Genomic DNA, 22,196 nt, shown 5'->3' with positions numbered 1-22,196 from the left:
CCAAGTCCTGGAGATGTGCAGCCTGGCCAGGCCCCGGCCTCCCGGGGCTCACCTTGGGGAGCCCCGTCGTGGCCTCACGTTCTGTGCTTTTTCACTCTGTTTTGGAAGCGTTGCACTGGGGTGGGGGTGGGGGGCACTGGGACAACTGACAGAGGCTCTTGACTCCAATCAACAGTTGACCTGAGGGTGCTTGGGAATGGCCACTGGGGCCCTCTTTACCCCTGACTTCCCAGGGCCTGGGAGGAGCCCCAGGCAGGGGGCTGAGGCCACCCAGGCACTGCTGATGATTGGCTGGCTCTCGACCTTGATCGGTTGGAGCAGGGCTGGACCCAGACAAGAACAGCTTGGAGCAAGGGCATTAGATTCCAAACGTTATTATGCAGTCGTCCCATTTGGGAAGTTACATAGCAACAAATTCGTTGGGTTCTTTCTCCCCTCCCCTGGTTTAGAACCAAGCCCGGGGCTGGCTGGCCGGGCTGGTGCATACAAAGGGCTGTAATAAACATGCCCAGGGAACAGGCGGCTGCACTCTCGGCTATTCAGTGCAATTTCACAGCACTGGGAAGGCCTCATTATGGCGTGGGCTGTTGTCCTATACAAAGTCAGATGAGATGAATTTCTCCCTTTTCTCCGCAGAATGGTTTGTGAAAGATACTCTCATCCTGGAATCTGTCAAAAGATAGGCAGTTTTGTTTATCGTTTGTCTTCTTTATGGACTTGGGGGCTCTTTTCTCTTTGGGGCCGGCAGAGAAGACGCCGCCTTTTAACCATTCCAGCCGTGTCTCCATTTAAACGATATTAATTTATCATCTTCCCGAACCATCTGTGACGGATAAAGACGTTCCGGGAGTCTCCCGCGAACCGAGTCGCGAAGAGAATTAAGAAATTAACCGGTGCATCTAGTGCCCCCGCACAAAAGGGCTTGAGTCCCACGTCGCTGAGCAGCAGGGTTTCTTTCGCTGGATGCGCTGCCCCCTTCAAAGCCGCGGTCAGCGTGGGCCGGTGCAGGTCACCAAGAAGGTGTCCGGGTCCTTGGAATATGCGGGCCGTCACGGGGCAGCGTGCGCTGGTCCTCGCCGCTGCCCCCCCCCCCCCCAACCCCCTGTTTCTTCCCTCAGCTCTGCGAGAACCTGGGGAGGAAGTGGGCTCCCCGACCCACCCCCTCTGGCTCCCTGACCATGAGCGCGGCTCCCCTTGTCTTTCCTACCCTCGGTTCTCGACCATCACTCCAGGGCACCCTCAGTAGATTTCTCTCTAACTTGTTCTCACCCTTGGTTGCAATTTGGAATCACCTGGAGATTTGAAAATACTGACGCCTGAGTCCTACCCACCCCGCCCTGGGGGGAGTCTGGTTTATTTAACGAGTCAGATGAGACCTGAGCGCTGGGGGATAGGAGTAAGGTCGGGGAGTTGGGGGGCTGTGCTGGCGTTGAGAAAGGAGGCGCTCACAGATCCCCAGGATTTATTCTTTTGAGAGGAGAGATTTATCAGTGAATTCAAGTGTTTTTTTTTTTATGGCTCTCTTGATGAAAACTGGGTGGGAGGGGGTTGTGTTTAAAATTTAAAGAAAAAGAAAAAATTAAATTTTGCCGGGCAAGGTTGGGAGCTTAGCTGGTGCGTCCTATGGTGCTTGTGTCCGGAGGAAGGCATTGGATCAGCTGGTTATCACAGCTAGATTGTGTGTGTGCGCACGCGCGTGTGAGATTGGATCATTTGAGGGTTTAGTCACAGCACAGCTAGGAGCCTGGGACCCCATACTCCTTCCTGACTCTAAGGCGGTGTCCGTGCAGCCTACAAAAGCCAAACAGCCTTGGGAGCGCCCTTTCTTTCTGTGGGTCCCTTGTGACCTTTCCTTTTCCTGTCTGTTATGCCGGGACCGCAGGGGAAAGGATGGTTGTCTCAGGCAGGAAGGCACTTGGCGGCCACAGCAGCTCCCAGCTTAGAGGACAGAGACCACCGCACGAGGGGGTGGGTGCTATCAGGGTGCTATTATGGCCCAGCACCCATGGAGAGAGAGAAAATCCCCCATGGAAGAGCCAGCTCTGACTGTGGCCGCTGTGGGCGCATCTTCTCCCTGTTCCCTGGGGAACGTGGAGGTCAGAAATCCCGATCTCTGGCTTTGGCTCCGGGTTCAAAGCCTGCAGCGGCAGGCAAGTCATGTGACCTCCCTAGACCTCAGTATCCTTCTCTGTGAAATCGCGTCCAGATTTATGATCTCTGAGTCCCAGCCAACTTCCACATTCTACATCCCGCGTGCTCTTTTTAAATGTTCAAAATTTTACGGGTTCCCCCCACCCCCACCCCACAACAATGGGACAGTGTCCTGTGTCAGTGAAGTTTGCGGCCCAGGAACTTGGAAAAGCTGGTGGAGCCAGGAAATCGGGTGCAGGTGGTTGGGTCCCAGGGTCTTTACAAGTGAAGAGAGTCGTGGCTTCCGGGACCGGCCCACACAGTGCCCTGCGGGGCCTTCCAGGCTCTACTCTGTGTCTCATTCCCTGGCACCCCGGTTGTCAGCCACCTCCTCTCTGAAGCCCACCCATCCTGGACATTCCTGGGGAGTCCCCAGAGGCCCTGCTCTTGAGCAGAAAAGCTCAAACGTTCATATCTGAGCTTCCCCAGTTGATGGAGAGCATTTTGCTTGGGGATGTCGAGGAAACCAGATGATGTAGAGGAGGTCCCGGCACGAGGCCTGTGCTCCGTACTTGTTAGCCATTAGGCGATGGGGTAGGGGGGGTTAAGATGAATAACTAGGGGTCCCTGCCCCCGCCAGCACGCACACAGAGCAGAGAACCTCAGGTTGCCTTAGTGTGTTCAGTGAGTGGAACGGCCCCTCTCACTGGAAGGGCTCGGCCCGGGTGTGGACTCGGAGGCCGATTCCCACAGGACTTGGGCAGGGCCCCGGGGGTTTGCCCCAATGCCGTTGCACACTCTCCATCAAGGATTGACACGCCTTGGGAGCAAAAATGACAAATGAATTGAACGGCAGAGATGGGTGCCGGGCAGCTGCTTGCGGAGAGGTGGAGACGGGCCGCCTGTGTGCCCAAGTACATCTCAGGGCTACTAAGGAAGGCCTGGCAGCCTCTTGGGGGCTCCTGACTGGCCTGGGGCTGGGAGGGGGATGCCAGGCTCCAGCTGGCCCCCACTACCCCACTGCACAGGACCCAGGCCCTCCGGCGCCTCCCCACTCTGCTGTCCAGCCCCTGGCCACCTGCCCTGAGCCTGTGTGCACACACACACACACACACACCCCTCAGCCTCTCTCTGGGAACCATCTGTAGGACCCGTGCCTTCTGCCTCGGCTGTAAATCAGGTGCAGGAAGGCTATGGTTAACTAGATCACGGAGGGTCAAATAACCCAGCTTGGGATTAGAGGGCTCTGCTCCCCTTTCGCTTCCTGCTGTCTGCACCTTGATCCGAAGGTGGCAGGGGAAAGGCGAGGTAGTGCGACTTGAAACATTTATTCTTTTGTGCCTTGTTAGCAACTGCTGGGAGAAAGGAAAACACAGCTAGGGAGGAGGTGGACGCAGACAGCTGAGATGCACTTTGTGGATGTAAATTATCCTCGCTCCCTCATGAGCATGGAAAATTTAGGAGTGGGGGGTGTTCCACACTGTGGTTGCTGATGATCTAGGATGTGAGGGGATTATCTTTCCTGCTGCCCCCCGCTGGGGCCGGGATTTGGCCCAAGTTTGTGCACTGATTGAGCAAGTATTTACTGAACACCTGCTACATGCAGAAGCCAGGGTGGTTACAGAGGTGACTGAGGCAGACACATTCCCTTGGAGCTCACTTTCTGGAGGGAGGTTGATGGAAAGCAAATGAGAAAAAGTAAGTAGCGGATTATTATAGATTGTGGTGAGTCACATGGAGGAAATACACAGGGTGGAAAGAAAGTGAGCCAAGGCAGAGGGCAGGGCCAGCTCCTGGGAGCGTGGACGGGAGGTGGGCCCCATTCCAAGAGCAGTGGAAGCCACGAGGTGGAGCAGTCAGGAGAGGAGAGACTTGAGTGATATGTCTGGCTTAGCTTTTAAAATGTTCCTTGTGCCACAGATGAGAGGAAATGTTTGCGAATCACAGATCCGACAAAGGACGAGATTCACAATATGTAAAGAACTCTCAAAACGCAACAGTAAGAAAACAGACCATTCAGTTAGAAATGGGCAAAATACTTGAACAGGTACTTAACAGAGATGCGCAGATGGTAATTAAATACTGGAACCCTCATAGTCATTAAGGAGATACAGAGTAAAACCTTGAGACACCACCACATATCTGTTAGAACATCGAAAATAAGAAATACTGACAATTCCAAGCATTGGCGAGGCTGTGTAATGACTGGAACTCATATACTGGTGGGAACTCAAAATGGCACAGCCACTCTGCAAAACAGTTTGGCAGTTTCTTACAAAATTATAGGTCTCCCGTAAACCCCTGCAATCCACACCGTGGAATACTATGCAGCAATGAAAATGAATGGGCTTTTGATCGACACAGCAGCACAAACACAGCTCAGGTGCATTTGGCTGAGTAAAGGACGCCGGTCCCAAAGGCTACATGCCATACATCTATACATTGTACGTACTGTATGGTCCCAGAATACAATGTTCTGAAAAGGCAAAGCTATAGGGACAGAACAGATCTGTTGTTGCCAGGAGTTGGGATGGGGGGCTGACCACAGAGGAACAAGAGGGGCTTCTTGGGAGAGTTGGAATGTTCTGTATCCTGATTGGGTGATAGTGATGGTAGGAAGCTGCTTCCATAGGACTCTCTGACACTGTGTCTTTGGACCTCCCTGTTCCCCATCTCCCATTCCTCACAGCCCTGAACTCACTTGGTCACCAGTTGTCCTTGGGTCAGCACTCACTCCTCCTCCTGCCCGGCCTCCCTGAGACCCACCTCGCCGATCTCCCAACTTGTACCAGGTCCCCTCCATTCTGGGACACCCCATCAGCCCTAGCCAGCTTTCACATTTCTCTTTTTGGTGGCCAGTCCTCACCTTGTTTTGGGGAATGGAGAAAAAGCAGGTTCTTGGATACCCCTTAGCACCTGACATTTGTCCTCTCCCAGCACTACGTCTGGGTGAGGGGCTTCCCACCAGGCTTCCCCCACAAGGCCTGACACACATACAAGAGACGTGGGAACCCTTTGGATCTGAACCTGATTTTCTGACGATGCTGGCCTTTTCTGTCTTCCTGTGCTACCGTCACCTGTACTGAGCGTGCTCCAGTCCTCCTCCCCCTTCTCCTGGTCCTCCCGTCCTCCCACTTCCCCCTTCCTCTCCCTCCTCGTCTCTCCTTCTCCTCTTTTCTCACCCCCCTTCCTTCCTCCTCCTCTCCCTCCTCCCCTTCCTCCTCCTCTTTCCTATTCCTCCTTCAGCTTTCCCCTCCCCCCTCCTCCCCTTCCTCATCTCTCTCCCCCCACCCTCCTCTCTTCTCAACCCTCTTCCCTCCTCCTCTTTCCTCTTCCTTCCTCCCTCTCCCTCCTCCCTACCTGATCTCCCACAGCAGCTAGAGCTCACCCTCGCCCACATGGAGGGCCCTGCCTGCTTCTGCCTTCGTTGTGGATGGCATCCAGGTACACAGACCAGTCTCATCAACGCAGAGGAGAATGTTTCACCCCCACCCAGCACCACAGGCACACACGGCCCTTGGGGGAGCAGCCACATTCACTGACAGTATGAGCAGGATCCCCAGGCTGCTTGTCTGCCTTCTCTCGAGGCCAGCAATGGGCCTGGGAAGGCGCGGGGCTTAAACAGTAGACGTTTATTCCCCACAGTCCTGGAGGCTGGAAGTGTGAGGTGAAGGAGGCTGCAGGGCTGGATTCTTCTGGGGCCCCTCTCTGTGGCTTACAGATGGCCACCTTCACCCCCTGTCTTCACACGGTCTTACCTCTGTGTGTGTCTGTGTCCTCATCTCTTCTCAGAGGGACACCAGTCACATCGGTGACCTCATTTTACCCTATTCACCTCTCTCCAAAGACGGTCACTCTCTGAGGTACCTGGGGTTAGGAACATGGATGCTGGGGGGACACAGTTGAGCCTGTAGGTGAGATCAGGTCCAAAGCTGTCCTTCCCAACTGGCTGGAAGCCCAGGTGGTGGCCACGATGACCTCTGAAGCCGGGGTCAGCGCTGTGGTTGTTCCCTCTCACCCCTTCTGCCTGGAGAAGCTTCAGAGGGTCCGGGTGCCGAGCCAGCTCACCTGTGCTCTGCAAGCATGCCCCCTGGAGGGTCCTGCCCGACCCGGAGGGCCCCCTGGGGCCAGGTCTGCGGGAAAAGGAACCAGATCCCCTGATAGGAGCCCAGGATGGATTTTTAAAAGCCACGGTGTGAGCCGCGGTGGAGGCGGCCGGCCTCAGACATGCGCCCCGTCCTGATGGTGGCTGTGGGCCCTCAGGGACCCGGGACAGAGCACATCAGAAGGTGCTGGGAGAGGCAGTGCTCGGGACAGGCGGCCCGGGGTCGGGACGGTCTGCCTTTCGGGTCAGCCTTGCCAGGGCACCCAGAAACGCCTGGTGAGCTTCTCTTAGCCGACAGACTGAATCTCCGCGAGATCCTGGCGCAGCTCAGCGGGCAACAGTGTCGGGGCAGGATGGTCAGAGGGTGTGGACGGAAGGCCGGGTGCACTGGGCGCCGTCCTCTGGGCCAGGACCGCAGTGATGGCGGGGGTGCCGGCTGGGTCCTTGGAGCCGTGGAGACAAGCAGTACACTAAGTTGGAAGTGACTTTAGTGGCCGTGCAGACCTCCGTCCTTACAGGTGAGCCCCTTGTGGTCCAGAGGGGGCGAGGCACTAACCCAGAGTCACACAGCAGTACTGGCAGGAACAGGCCCGGACCTGGGCCTCCTGAGGCTCATGTGAAAGCGCCTGTGTGCCCCGAGCTGGCTGGCCCTGACTGATGGCCTTGGGCAGAGACGGCCCGGGCTCCCCTCTGCACCGGGAGGCACTCCAGCCCCGCCGAGTGCGTGAGAAACCTAATCCTCCCGCCTTCTCAGGGCCCTGGGCTTCCGTCTGGTCTCACCTTCCTCTTTGTGGAAAAACCTCGGGTACATTGTTTCCCATGACCAGGTGCTGCCTGGCCCATGCAGACAGGGTGACCTGCCATGGAGGGGATTGACCTCCTCGAAAAAGTGGCTGACTTCCAGGGAAACTGGAGTCACCAGATGGGCTCCCAGGGGCAGAACGCGCCCTGCCCCAGGCCCCGTTCTCGGAAGAATTAGGGAAGCTCTGTCCTCGTCCCCTCCCCGGACCCCTCGCAAAAGGAAAGACCTCCGCTCTCTTCACTTCTGCATCTCCCACCCACCCCCACCCCGCGCCCCTGCTCAGCTCCGCCCCACCCCTCCACTGCCCTGCCCGCTGTGGTGCCCCTTGAGCCAGTGCGTGTGAGTTTGTAGGAGTCTGTGTGTGTTTGTAGCTGTGGGGGTCTAAGTATGTGTGCACGTGAGTTTGTAGAAATCTGGGTGTGTGTGTGGCCGTGCTTCAGGGTTGAGGGGACACAGCAAGCTCCCTTTGGTTTTCTCTCCCCAGGGGCCAGGGCCTGGGGCCTCCTTTGTGGGCTCAGACTCCCTCCCTCAGACGTTGCTAGCGGATTGTCTTGTCCCAGGCTACAGAGGAAGCCACTGTGGGGCACTGTCACCTGTCCCTTCTCCCCACACCTTGAAGCTCACCCTTCTTTGCACGGAGGGGAGAACTTGGGCTTTCTCTGTCTGTGGGTTTTGGGGGAAGGTCCTTACTTTGGGGCTGTTGTGCTTGGACTTGAGAATGAGCTCCGGGCGAGGCTGTTAGGACTGCACTTGGCCGCCTGTAACAGCAATCCTGCCAAGTCTTGGTCTCAACAGGTAAGCAGGTCTTTCTCCTTGTAGAACAGGAACTCCAGAGGGGGCTGTCCGGAGACGCTGAGGCCCTCCGCGATCAGGCCCCGCCTGCCTCCCTTCCCCTGTGGTTTTCTGGGCCAGCGCGCAGTCCCCTCCTCTGTGGCCGTGCCGATTCCACGGGCTGTCGTGAGGAGCCGAGGGGACGGCGTGTGAGAGCGTGTGGGTGCGCTCAGGTGTTCACAGGTATCCGGGCGGTGGCGCTGAGCCAGAGGAATGCTGGTCCCACCGCCCTAGAAGGGACCCGAGCAAGCCTTCTGAGGCCCCCACCTTTTGGGACCTCGGTGGCGTCTCTTCCTGGAATAGCGATTTTCGCGGAAGCCCAGCCAGCCTGCTGCCTCTGTCAGACCAGGTGAAAGGGGCCAGTGGCTCAAAGTGTTGGCAGAGTCGGGGCAGATAGATTGGAAACCCAGCAGGAGGCAGCCCCTTTCTCTGATCCAAGGATGGGCCTGCCCTCACTGAGGATGGCCCTCGGCCCCGACCGCTGTCAGCCGGCGCCTGGCTCCCGCCCAGGCAGCCGACAGGTCACCAGCCGCGAGGGGCAGCAAAGACTAGAGGTGGGCAGGGGGTGAGGTGAGGACTGTTGCCGCCTTCCTGATGCACCCCCCACCCCCACCCCTGGCCCAGATTCTGCTCTGGACAGCTCTTGCCTCGAGAGAGGTGCCCCGTGCCCACGGTGGCTCGGCTCTGGCCCTTCAGTGCCCGAGCAACCTTTGGTGACCTCCTTGCAGCCAAGTGCCGGGATCCAGAAGTTACTGGCACGCAGCTGTGTTCCGTCAGCACGGAGGGGAGGAAGTTTGGCAGGAATCTTTGCATTACCAGCAAGCTTGCAAGGCAGGCCACGGGAGGTCAGCTGGCATGAGCCTCGGGAGGCCACACCCACCCGGTGCCTGTGCCCCCATCAGGCTCGGGATGGTGGGGGGTGGGGGGCCGTGCTGGGGCCCTCAGCTTCCACGTGGCCGTCTTAGAGATGCTGCCCGTGCTCGGTCACCCTTCCCGCCGCAGGAGGGGACTGAAGGGCCCAGGGAGAGGCCAGAGGTTTGCTCCAGCCATCTCCCCCTCACAGCACAAGCCCCAGCTTGTGTCAGGCTGAGTCCTTTCTTACTAAGGAAGAGGAGACAAAGGAAGACAAGACCAACAGGGAATGAACATGAACGTAGGGCTGATTTAAGAAGACCGGCTCCTGGGGGGGGATTTTACTGCTGTATACACGGGAGAGATTGGGACGGTTCCATTTTGCTCCCGTGGATCCTTCAATGAGAGAAAGCCACCAACAACCTCCCCCCACCCGCACCCCGGGCTGCCCACGTGACAGCCAGGGCCTCCCTTCCCTGGAGGAGACCCTCTGCTGGACCCTGGCTGGACCCTCTGCTGGCCCTTATTTTCTTGGATGTTTTTTTCCCCATTTGGGGCAGAAACACCAGCTTCCTGCAGACAGCTCCCCTTCCCCCCCCCCCCAACCCATCACATTCAGCCAGGGACTCAGGTGGCCCCCCCCACCCACACTGTCTCTGCTGTCTGACCTGCCCAGTGGGGCCTCCACCTCCCAGCAAGGCCGCTCCCTTTCTGCGAGGCCCCGGGACGTTTCTTCCCCTCTCTAGTCTTGACACATCCAGTCAGGGTGTTTAGGTGACCCCTGTGTCCCTTCCTGGTGCGACAGCTTATGGCTTGTGCCATCCAGAAGCCTGGGTCTCGGGCCACCTGGCTGCCAATCAAGGCGGGCACAGCGGCCTGGAGAGACCCATCTCAGACCTGGCCAGCCCCGTGGCCGTGTCGGGCCCCCAACTCCATTCCTCCCACCTGGAGGGTAGGGAAGGACACCTGGGGGCCGGGAGCTGGCTGGGGGCGGAGGAGTGAGGGGCACAGACTCACCCGCTGAGATTCTGAACTCCCACCTGTGATCAGCCTGTGGGCTTGGCCTTTGCCAAAACATCCTCGAGCTCGGGCCAGCCTTCCTCTCGGGGCTCTGGAGGGGCTCCCCTGCTTTGCTTCCCTGCTGCTGAAACAGCCTTTCAACGTGGTCCATTTTGAGGGGCGCCTGGGCGGCTCAATCGGTTGAGCGTCCGACTTCAGCTCAGGTCATGACCTCATGGTCCAGGAGCCCCGTGTCGGGCTGTGTGCTGACAGCTCAGAGCCTGGAGCCTGCTTCGGATTCTGTGTCTCCTCCTCTCTCTGCCCCTCACCTGCTCAGGCTCTGTCTCTGTCTCAAAAAATGAATAAAACATTAAAAAAAAAAAAGATGGTCCATTTTGATTTTCATTCCTCATTTCCAGGTAGGCAGGTGGCCAGTTCTCAGAGCCTCTGGAATGTGTGTGTGTGTGTGTGTGTGTGTGTGTGTTTGGCCCGCTCTTCGTCCGGGATGGGATTCAAAGGGGAGCCCCAAGGGAGGGGCTGGCCACTGCCCGCCCTCTGACCCTCCTGTCCTGTGTCCTCCACAGCCTGTGATTGCCACCCCGTGGGTGCTGCTGGCAAGACCTGCAACCAGACCACCGGCCAGTGTCCCTGCAAGGATGGCGTGACCGGCATCACCTGCAACCGTTGTGCCAAAGGCTACCAGCAGAGCCGCTCCCCCATCGCCCCCTGCATAAGTATGTGTGAGCCTCCTCTCCTCTCCCCCCTGCCCCCGCCCCCGGCTGTGTGGGAGGGAAACCCTTCCTCAACCCTGACTGCTGACGTCCAGCGGGTTGAGCGCTGATGGACGTGGGGTCTCTGTGTTCGATGCGCTGTACTCGGTGGGACCCCATGCGAGCCCCCCCCCCCCCACCTCCCCGCCATACCCGTGGGGTTCTTGCAGAAGCAGCTGGGAGCTCAGCAGAGCCAGTCTGCTGTTTTCCGTCCTGAGAGTGACTGCGTCTCCTGCCCCCAGAGGAAAGCGAGCCCCTTTCCTCCACCCAGGGCCTGTTCCTGTATTCTGCCTTGGCGTTGGACCTGGGGTGGCTTTGTCCCGGGGGTCGCCGCTGTGGCTGCTGCGGGGTTCCAGTTTCCCCCCCTGCCCTGGCAGGTTCACAAGGGACTGACACTACAGGTTCCCATGCGTGACCCCCCCGCCCCGGGGTCATGATGGATGACAGCACCCCTTAGTGTCTTGGGGGCCCCTCGGCCCAGCTGTTAACTCCTCAGTCGCTGAAACCAGGGGAAGGGATGAGCAAGACGGCAGGGGTCACTCAGCGGCGGTCCCGGCTCAGAAGGGGCTTACTGTTCTGCAACTGGTAGGATGGAACCATCTGTCATGATGGAGACTTAGCCTTGGCTGGACGTCCAGCCTGGCTGGGAGCCGGCCCCCAGCCTTGGCCTTCTCGACTCCTTGTGCAAGGCCAACTCAACCCAGAAGGGAGAGCAGAAAAATATCGGGTCCCGGCTAAGCAGGCCGACCCGAGGGATGAGGTCTGTTTCTCCAGAGCAGGGGTGAGCCCACTCTGGCCCTGGGGATTTGACCCGTCACCTGTTTTAGTGTGGCTCAATGTTTTCTTTTAATAATTTTTTAACGCTTGAAGGCAAAGTCAGAAGACTAATGTTTTATGACGTGTGGAATGATAGGCAATGAAAAGTGAAGTGTCCATCAAGTTTTATGGGGACATGGCCACGCCCACTGGTTTATCTGCTTGTCTGCGGCTGCTTTGAGCTGTAGGATAACTGAGTAGCTGCAGTGGAGACCGGACGACCTGCGGAGCCCCGAATGTATCTACTGGCTGGCTCTTTACAGGAGAGTCCATTGACCCGGGATGTTCCCAGGGGTCCGGTAACAGCTGATAACCCGGACCCCGGCCTTCGGGAAATTGAGCTCAGTATCCATCCAGGGGAGAAATGGTTTTCACGACTACATATAGCTGTCAGAGTCTTAGAATTGGCAAAAACCCTTTTCCTCCATCTGTCCAAAAAGCTGCAAAGTGAGCCTTTGTAGAATGCTGGGGGGAACCCAGGGCTGCCACGGGGAGGTGGGGCTGGGGGTTGAGCTCAGAAATGGCTGGAAACATCACTTCAAAGCCTTTGAAATGGAGCTGATGGTCCACAGTCTGGGGACAGAAGGAGACAGAAACCTTGGGAAGCGGAACCCTCGCTTTCCGACCCACTCTGTGCATTCTCTCCCTTCCCCTCACAAAGGGCGGGCCGATGCTGGGCCCAGGCATTCCCACGGGATTCCCGGGTGTTCCCGCGGCCACCCGCTGGCTACAGACGCCCAGACAGTGTTCCCTGGGGGCTGGTGCCTGACTTGTCGCAGGTCTGGGAGCCGGGCCCTCTGCATATGGCCCAGTACTGGCCCAGGAACTGGGGTTGGGGAGCCCCATTGCTGGGTGTACGTGGGCCATCGATGTTCCCTCCGGAAACTCTGCTGGGACCGCGTAGCTCATGAGGGCCAAGAGAAAAGTCCCCCGAGAGCAGGATCTGACTCCGAATTGAGAGCTGGGTCCCCTGCCCATTCCTTCTGAAGGTGACTCTCGGGCAGGCCCCCAGGCCTGAGTGTTCCATCTCGACCCACCAAGCCTCAGGCCCCAATTGATCCAGAGTCTTGAAGTTGAGGGAGGTCTTGCCCCCAGCAGTCAGATGGTGGCCAGAGTCTGGGGGATTCGTGGAGACCTTTGTGACCCTTCTGTTCACCAGGGGAGGCCAGTCCCTCCCCTCAGGGACCGTTGGTCTGTGGTTTCCCCCCTGGAGACTGGCTGAACCTCCTCCCCTTTCCTGGGCACAGGGCGGAGTCGGGAGCTAGTATGAAGGAATTGCCATTCGAGGTACAAAGGGAGCGACCCCCGGAAAGTGCATGCGTCTCTGAGGCCCTTGGATCTTCCGTGGCCGGTCTGTTCTGGCCACGGAGAAAATGGCTTAGATTGTGAGGTGTGAGCCTGCGGGAGCCCCGGCCAGGGGCACAGATCCCCCCGCCTCGTCCCTTCACATGCCTCCCCGAAGGAGAACAAGGCCACATTCCGGGCACCCGTACCAGCTTCCTCCTCCTCCCTGGCCCTCCTCTTCTGGAGTGGGGAAGGGAGGAGGGCCCAGGGAGGAGTCTGTGCTGTGCTCGTCTTTTTCTAAGGCCTAAAGTAACATCTTCTCACCTGGTTTTCTCTTCCTCCCATCCCGAACCCCACAGAGATCCCCGTGGCACCCCCGACCACCGCAGCCAGCAGCGTGGAGGAACCGGAAGGTAGGCGTGTCCTGCTTCGCCGTGGGGAGGGGAGGGGAGGGGGCTGCCACAGGCCTCAGAATCACCATCGGGGCGCCGCTGGGTGTGAGGGGTACCCCTGGGCTGGATCGAGGAGGATGGAAACACAGGGCGTTTTCCCGTGATGCTCCCCCCAAGATTAAAGGGAGGGAGGCTTCCTGGTGCCTGTGAACCAGCTTCTCGCCCAGGCCTGAGGCCCTCAGAGCTGCACCCCACCTGCCGGTCCCAGGGTCACAAGCTGCCTGCACGCCCAGCTGGGGCTGCAGGGAAGAAGGAAGGAGGTGGGGGTGGGGCTGGAAAAGGCACCTTGAGCACAGAACTCAGGGGGACCGGGAACCCGGACCGGAAGAAGGTCACACCCTCAGCGTCCCTCCCCTCCGCCCCGAATCGGGCATTCTCTCCGCCGGGGAGCTCGGCCCCGAGCCGCGGCAGAGTGGGCAGCCCACGGAAATCACAGCTCCTTTCACACCACGTGAGAGGTGGTGCAGATGTCACATTGTGCAGCTATCACGCAATACCGTCTGTGCTCGTTTGTTGCCTCGACATGACGGAAGTGACAGAACCCTCTGCCAGATCGTGACTTGTAATCATTACTAAAGAAGCCCGTCTATTCCGTTACTGTACCGTAAAGCTGGGTTTTTGTAAGATATTTGGGTAAGCGTATTTCAGTACGATCAGTCTCCTTTGGAGTTCTGGGTATTTTGTGTTTGCATTTAGAAATATTGCTGTTGAGGGGTGCCTGGGTGGCTCTGTCAGTTAAGGGTCTGACTTCGGCTCAGGTCGTGATCTCCCGGTTCATGGGTTTGAGCCCCACGTTGGGCCCTGTGCTGACAGCTCAGAGCCTGGAGCCTGCTTCAGATTCCGTGTTTCCCTCTCTCTCTGCCCCCTTTCCCCCCCCCCCACCCCTAGCGCTCTGTCTGTCTCTCAAAAATAAATAAACATTAAAAAAATTAGAAATATTGCCACGAGAAAGGGTCCCCAGGAGTCACCAGTCCCTGGTCCGGGAAGGGGTTACACAGCCCCGGCTTTGGGCTCATAGCCTGGCTGGAGGGGGTGCCAGGTGGGGACCAGCCACCCTGGTCAACAGCCCTCAAACCGGAAAGGATAGAGGAACATTCTAGAAAGTGCCTGTGGCCACACTCCACGGAAAACCAAAAAGATCTCAGTCTTGAGTTGCTGGATAGTCTTCAGTCCCCTTTGGTTGAGCTGCAGGGGACACTTCCAGGAGAAACAGTAATGGGAAAGCGTTGGGGAGAGGGGAGAGGTAGCATGACCTGGGAGGTGGGATGAGGCTCTTTCTGTAAAAACATAATGAGGGGCGCCGGGGGGGCTCAGTCGGTTGAGCATCCGACTTCGGCTCAGGTCATGATCTCAGGGTTCATGGGTTCGAGCCCCGCATCGGGCTCACCACTGTCAGATTGCGAGCACAGAGCCCGCTTCGCATGCTCTGTCCCCTTCTCTCTGCTCCTCCCCCGCTGGCGCTCTCCCAAAAATAAAGAAAACGTAAAAAAATAAGTAAAAACATAATGTAAAGGCACCTCCCAATTAGTCTAGCTCTGGGGGAGAGCAGTTTTGCAGCCAAAAGATGCTTACATTTAACCGAGTCTTGATTCTTGCTTCCGCCATGTGACGTTGGTCATAGGAGAAGTCACCTGGGCAAGCTCCTGGGGGCTTTGGACACGGCTCATCCAAGGGCAAGGTGGGTGGTGACCTCCCTCTCTCTCTCTCTCTTTCTCTCTTTCTCTCTCTGTCTCGCCTCCCCTTTTCTGGTGCTTGCAGCTTGACTTTATGCCTCATGCAGTGTGGTTTGAGGCTTTTTTTTTCCTTCCCAGTCAGAAATGGGGGGGGGGGGGGGGGGGGGGCGGAAATAGAAGGAAAAAACAAATTGTGAGATTCCTGCCCAGGCCGCAAGAAGCTGGTATAAAACATGCGACCATCGGGGCGCCTGGGTGGCTCAGTTGGTTAAGCATCTGACTTCGGCTCCGATCATGATCTTGTGGTTTGTGAGTTCGAGCCCCGTATCGGGCTCTGCACTGACAGTGCGGAGCCTGCTTGGGATTCTCTCTTTCTCTCTCAAAAAGAAATAAATAAACTTAAAAAAAAACATGCAATCATCTCTGCTCCGCAGGTAAAAGATTCCTGAGCAAGTACTTAGAAACAGCTGCAGCATCTGCCTTTGCAAAGCCTGCATTTATCAGTTCTTTTCATTTCCTTATTGTGTATTTCCTTTCTTCTCCCCGCACCTTTAAAAGCATGATTTAAATGGAAGCAGGCATTCAACGCCTTTGCAAAGCGCTTTCCTCGTGGAGGGGTTAAGTGGGCAGGTGTGACACCCGCCCGCAGCTTTGGCCAGACCCTTTCTGACCTTGTTGTGCCCCGGGCGACCGGGATCTCCCGTGCTTCCTGCAGACCCGAGGCCATTCCCAGGCCCTGAGCGCCGGACCCTGGAGCCGGCCACCGCACAAAGCTCCGCTCGCCTGTCTCGGCAGGCTGGGATGTCGCGGGCAGGAGGCCAGGGGGCCCCCTGGGAAGCAGGCCTGGGAGCTCATACGTCCAAGACTCTTGCAGTGTTTGAATAGGGAAGGCCTCTGTGCCAGGCTGCCTGAGAAAAGCGTGTTTACTTTTGCCTGCGTAATGGAGGAGAATTAATAAACGGAGAATTTGTCCTAGAAGCTGATGGACATAACCTCGCCCTGAACCCGTTCCCATTGAAGGGCCAGCTCCCTCAGGGAACACTGACCACCTGCTCACGGAGCGGGCTGGGACCCTCTCCCGGGCCGGGAGGTGAGGGATGCCTTGCCCGTGGGAGGTCCGGGGACCCGGGGCCCAGCGGGGAACCGGATAGGAAGGGGATACAGACTGCCCACCCCAAACCTGCCTACTTACGGTCCTAGACACCTCCATCCCGGGGCTAAAAAGGGACCGCCTGCCTCCCCTCGCCCTCCATCACCTCCGCCTCCGGGGTGGTTGTTGATCTGTTTGTTTGGTTTGTGGTTTGGAGCTGGGAGATCTGGGGTTGAGTCTCCACTGGCTGTGAGGCCTCCGAAGGCACTCAGACTTCTCCTGTCTGCCTCCCCCTGAAGAATGAAGGCGAGCTGGGGCCACTGGGGCCCTCCCTGCCCTGCCTCTCCCGGTGGCAATGACCTTCGGGTCATGCCTGCTGGCTGTCTCCGTGCCTCTGGTGACGGGCTTCTTCCCCAGCCCCTTGCAGAGCTTGGTGTGGGCAGAGGTACTGGGGTGAAGAGTTGACGACGGCTGGGGAAGGCCTGGTCTTCACGTTTGCCACTTTTGCTCTGTGGCTCACCCTTTTGGGGGCCTGCACCCTGCCTCCTGCTCCCGAGGCCCCAGATCCGGGCAACCAGCCCTGCAGAGACATCCCGTCCACGGAGCCCAGTGGCCGGAGGAAGGACTCCACCCCCAGGTGTGGGTGTTGGGCGGGGGGTGACCTTAGATGTGTCTCATCTGGTCACCTCTTGATACTTCTATTTTTTTTTTTTTTTTCATGGAAGGAAATTGGGTTTATATAGACCTGCCATCTGGATGAGTCTGGGTCTTTCTCCTTTTGGGGTTTTTGTTTTCCAAGTGAAGGAATAGCTTGGGTGAGTGTGGAAAAAACCACCTGGTAACACTTGAATGCGGGTATTGGCCAGGTGTTGGGGGGCGGGACGGGGGGGCCGACGGAGCACTGACCGAATCAGGAGCCTGAGACCCTGAGTTGTGCCTGATCTGGTTTCCTGAGACAGTAGTCCCACCTCCCGTCCCGCCCCAACCCCAACCTTATCCACACAGGACACGTTTCAAGACCCCCAGTGGATGCTTGCACCCACAGACAGTACGGAACCCTATACGTACTCTGCTCTGCCCCCTACGTGCATACCTGTGTTAGAGTTTGAGTAATCAACCAGGCACAGTAAGAGACGAACAACGTAACTCATAATAAAACAGAACAGCTACGGCGGTATGTGTAACGCAAGACACGCGAATGTGGTCGGTCTCTGTCTCAAAATAATCTTACCGTCCTGCGCTCAGCCTTTGTCTTGTGAGGCTGGGAGATGATAAAATGCCCCCGGGATGGGACGAAGGAGGTGGGCATAAGGGTGACGTGACACTGCTGACCCGATGACACATCAGAAGGGGGATCGCCTGCTTCCGGACCGTGGGTGACCAAAACCGCGGATAAGGGGGCCCTGCTGTGATAATAGCCCTGCCTCGTAGGGTCGCTGTGGGGGCTGCATGAGATGAATCTGGGTGACGGCTCTGGTTCAGCGGTGGGCTTGTCATATGCTCAGTGAAAACCCAGTAGGACGGCAGGGACAATGCAGGGTCTCCCGATGGCTCATGGGGAAGGCAGGATTACCGTGTGGGCTGTTGGCATGAGGACAGGTGTACGGGGTCAGCTTGCTGGGGGTGGGGCTCTTGAGAAGACCTTGGGAGGGAACGGGTGGTGTTGCCCGAGACAGGCCGGGGACTGCTGGGTGCCCTCGTCGCACAGCCTTCCCAGCAGCTGCTGTTGGACCCTAAACCTAGCAGGGAGCCGAAAACTGGAAGTCAGTTAAGGGCCAAGCGCTTGGCTTCACGATAACCAAAAGGTGGAGACAGCCCAGATGCCCATCGTCGCAAAAGTGGCTCAACGCAGCGCGGCTTACCCAGGCCTGGACTAGCGTTCCGTCAGAAAAAGGAACGGGATACCGTGAAGACGGTGTGCGGAGTGGAAGATGCGGGAGACACACGGCCACATGGCGTATGATCCCACTTACGTGAAATGCCCAGAATGAGCAAATCCACGCACCGAAAGCAGATTAGTGGTTGCCAGGGACTGAGAGTGGGGAGGAACAGGGAGTGACGTTTGACGGGTACAGGTTTTCCTTTTGGGGTGACGGGAAGGTTCTGGAACTAGATGGTGGTGACGGGTAATATTGTGGATGTGCTCGATGCCACTGAATTGCCCCAATTTAAAAACGGGTGATGTGGTAAAATTTTATGTTATGTGTATTTTACCACAATTAAAAAAAAGAAGTCAAATGTTTAAAGGTCACAGTCAAGAGTGAAGTGAACCTAGTTGGTTTGGGGCGGGCTGAGTGGAGAGCGGGAGCCATGGGGACAGGGCTCTGGGGCCTGAACAGCAATGGGGGACATGCTTGCCCTCCAGTCCCCTTGCTCACTGGGAGAATTTGAAGGTCAAGGGGTGCCTTCTGGCACCTCCACACTTTATCTCCCAGCTGGCGTGGCTCAGCCAACACGGGGTTGATGGCAGACGTCCATCTGTCGCTTTCCAGATGTGTGGCAGCGACCATATCCCCTCGCGTTATATAGAAAAAGTCTGGCCACGTTGCCTGCATCGTCTTTCTCCCTTTGGAGCCACCAGGGAAGGATGTGTTCCCCGGGCCCTGAGTATTCCTGGTACAGGGGAAAGGGACCCGTGGATCCAATGGGGGTGGAGGGGAGGACTCCTGGAAGGAGCTGAGACCGGGGACCACGTGGGCGGCCCATGTCACCTGGAAGAAGAGGGTCTGTGAATTGACTGAGGCCCTGGTTTTTTCCAAGCTGGAATGGAACAGGATGTTAGGCTGTCCGGAATCAGCTGTGTAGGTGAATTTGCCATCAGATAAACATCATCCCCAGAAGAGGTTGGACCAGGTAACGAGGAGCAGATTTTGGCTGCATGAAGCAGGGGAAGGAGACGGCATTTATGTAATGCTTACTCGGTGCCGGGCACTCTTCTCGGTCATTAACCATTAACCAGCCCTTCCACCCGGATGAGGTAGGTACAGCGATGAGCCCCCATTTTAAGCAGGAGACACTGAGTCATAGAGAGGTTAAGAAGTCCCAGGAAGCAGTGCAGCTGCAGCCACATTCCAGCCAAGGTCCCCCGGCCTCCGAGTCCGCGAGTGGCGTTGACCTCTGTGTCATTCGCCTCCGGTAGTTATGCTGGTTGGTCAGTTTCGGGTAATTTTCTGGTAATTCCTGACGGCGTGGTAGCATCCTGCCAAGAGAGGAGACAAACCCGTGCAGCAGCGAGGTCGGAGGACAGAGGTGGAGGTGCAGGCAGTGAAAAGCTTCTGTCCTTTGCAGGTGCCAGTTACAGCGGCTCTAGGGAGCGTGTGGCTGGTTGGCATGTGGGGCTGGCGTGGCTGAAGCCACTGGTTGTGGGTGTGGAGGACCATGCACGACTCGGTCCCTGTGGTCACAAGGCAGCCCCGAGTGAGACAGGGCAGATGGGTCAGCTTAGATGAGAGAACAGTTTGGATAGGGGAGCAGGTGCGTTTCACACACACACACACACACACACACGCGCGCGCGCGCGCGCGCGCTCGTGCGCCCAAGATGAAATTTGCATTATAAAAACATGCCTTTTCCAAAATGGAAAAGAAAACCCTCTACCACTGGTAGGAGGAGGGCAGCGAGGCCACTGCAAAGTTAACATTCAGAGGGCAGGAACTTTTCTTCTATATCAACAGGAACTACTTACAAACAGTGTCCCAGTGAGTGAAATGTTAAGGGGATGTCTGGCCTGTAGTGTTACTGGGTGAATACACAGCATTCGTATAATGGAAACAGAATCCCAATTAGAACAGTAGCCAAAATATCAAATACGCAGAAATAAACGTAGCATTAAAAGTACAGTGTATTTAAAAAAATTTTTAATGTTTATTTATTTACTTTGAGAGAGAGAGTGAGCACCCACTCACACACATGCAGGAGTCGGGGAGAGGCAGAGAGAGAGGGAGAGAGAAAGAGACAGAATATCCCAAGCAGGCTCTACGCTGTCAGCACAGAGCCTGATGTGTTCATAGGCTCGGACCTATGAACCGTGAGATCGTGACCTGAGCCTAGCCGAGATCAAGACTTGGATGCTTAACCGACTGAGCCACCCGGGCATCCTCAGAATGTATATTTTTAAAGAGGGTAAAACTTTTCCAAGGGACATTATGGAAGACCAGGAAAAAAAAAAAAAAAAAAAGGAAGGTCTTACTGTGCTCTGGGTGGGGGAGACTGAACACTGTAAAATGTCACTTGTCCCCTAAATAAGTTTAACGTGATTCTAGTCAAAATCCTAATGGGATAGGACATGGTCCTTAAGTTCGGCTAGAAAAATAAATGAGTACTAATAGTCAAGAATTTTTTGAAAAGAAGAGTAGGGAAGGGTGATGTGCCCTCCCAGATTTTTACAATATTGTAACCAGGATATTTAAATTAGTGTGATAGAGAAATCACAAAAGCTGAGTAGAAAGTCCAGAAATAGACTCAAATGTAAACATAAGAACTTAGTAGGTGGTAAAGCTATGACTATTTCTCAGTGAGGAAAGGAATCAGTGCTGGGAAAACTGCCTATTTTTAAAAAAATAACAATAAATGAGATTTCTGCTTCATGCTATAAACCAACATAAATCCCAGGATTAAAAATTTCTGTATTTTTAATGAATCCTTAAAAGTTCTCGAATAAAACATATCCATGTCAGTGTAATCTTGGGGGTGAGGAAAGCTTTCTAAATATGATATAAAAGTCAGACATCATAAGAGGAAAGATTTTAAGTGGCTAAAAATGAAAACTTCGGTACATCAGAACTCTCTAGAAGCAACAGAAAGACAAACTAAAAGCTGAGAAAAATATTTGTGACATAGAGGACCAAAGATTAATATCTTCAATAAATAAAGAGTTCTTATAATTCAATAAGAAAGGGTGGGGAGAGAGATTCTAATACAAAATTGGGCTGACAAAATGAACTAGAAATTCAGAGCATTTGAGCAAATGGCAGTAAGCATCTGAAATATTATACTTACCTAGTAATTAAAAAAAACAACATTAACAGGAATGGCATTTCAAAAGGTATTAAATTGGTAACTATTTACAAAACAAAAAGTAATTCCCTGTGTTGAACGGGTTGGAGAAACAGATTCGTCCACTGTGGTTATGGAAGGGCAACCCGGTACTACTTTTGTGAAGGATGATTTGGCATCGTGTATCAAAATGTATCTTTGACCCCATCCCTTCATTTCTAGGAATTTAGCCTAAGGAAATAGTGATGCATGCCAAGATTTAGCTATAAGGTTGTTATTACAGCGTTGTTTATAATAAAATAGGGGAAGAACCAGCTGTCTTTCAGTAGTTTTACTTACTCAATTATGGGATATTCGTGTAATTATGTTGCAGGAGAATATTCAAATATGAAATGGAAAAATATAGTATATTGCCAAAGCACATTACACAGGGAGGGTCAACTCTGGTGAAGAATTGGACCAGACGCCTGATTAAAGATAAATCGATTCTGGGGGCGCCTGGGTGGCTCAGTCGATTAAACGTCTGACTTCAGCTCAGGTCATGATCTCTCAGTTTGTGAGTTTGAGCCCCATGTCAGGCTCTGTGCTGACAGCTCAGAGCCTGGAACCTGCTTCCGATTCTGTGTCTCCCTCTCTCTCTGCTCCTCCTTCATTCATGGTCTGTCTCTGTCTGTCTCAAAAATAAATAAACGTTAAAAAAAATAGAAAAATAAAAAAAAGAAATGGGTGCATTGGAGCCTTTAAAAAGCGGGTTTTCTCACCTCAGCAAGGAAATCCTGTGTTCACCCAGGAAAGGTTTGCTAATCCGTTTTCCATGGAAAATTTAGCCGAATCTAGAATAAAATTTATCTCGAATTCTCAGTTTTACTATAAATTACTATATTTTGGAATTAACGTGGCTTAACCAGTTGCTACACGTTTTTATTTTATTTTATTTTTTTTTTTTATTTGAGAGAGACAGAGAGAGAGAGTGAGCTGGGGAGGGGCAGAGAGAGAAAATCCCAAGCAGGCTCCACACTCAGTGCAGAGCCTGGCACAGAGCTCGATCCCAAGACCCTGCGATCGTGACCTGAGCTGAAATCAAGAATCAGATGCTCAACTGACTGAGCCACCCGGGCGCCCCAGTTTTTAAACTTCTGTGAAAACCTCAGAGACACAGAGAGAACAGAGGGGGGACACCCACATTCCTATTGCCTAGACTTAACAATGAACGTGTTGTCCCATTTGCTTCAACATGTTTTCCTGAAATAGTTTTATCTATCTATCTGTCTATCTATCTATCTATCTATCTATCTATCTATGTATCTGTCTCTATCATCTATCTATTATCTATCTATCTATCTATCTATCTATTATCTATCTCTCTATTATCTATCTATCTATCTATCATCTATTAT

General features: G+C 55.1%; 1 protein-coding gene across 1 annotated transcript in view; it reads left to right on the top strand.

Moving 5' to 3' along the window:
- The window catches only part of NTN1 (netrin 1), a 157,252-nt gene that overhangs the window by 108,508 nt on the left and 26,548 nt on the right, over window positions 1–22,196 (top strand). The window contains exons 3-4 of the mRNA XM_049635362.1: window positions 10,304–10,453; window positions 12,949–13,002. Coding sequence (XP_049491319.1) covers window positions 10,304–10,453; window positions 12,949–13,002 — 204 coding nt within the window. The remainder of the gene's footprint in view (window positions 1–10,303; window positions 10,454–12,948; window positions 13,003–22,196) is intronic.

This window comes from Panthera uncia, chromosome E1 (assembly GCF_023721935.1).
Source record: "Panthera uncia isolate 11264 chromosome E1, Puncia_PCG_1.0, whole genome shotgun sequence".
In the NCBI taxonomy this organism is placed as follows: domain Eukaryota; kingdom Metazoa; phylum Chordata; class Mammalia; order Carnivora; family Felidae; genus Panthera; species Panthera uncia.
The sequence above is the reverse complement of the archived record's forward strand: the minus strand, read 5'-3'. Positions and strand labels throughout refer to the sequence as shown.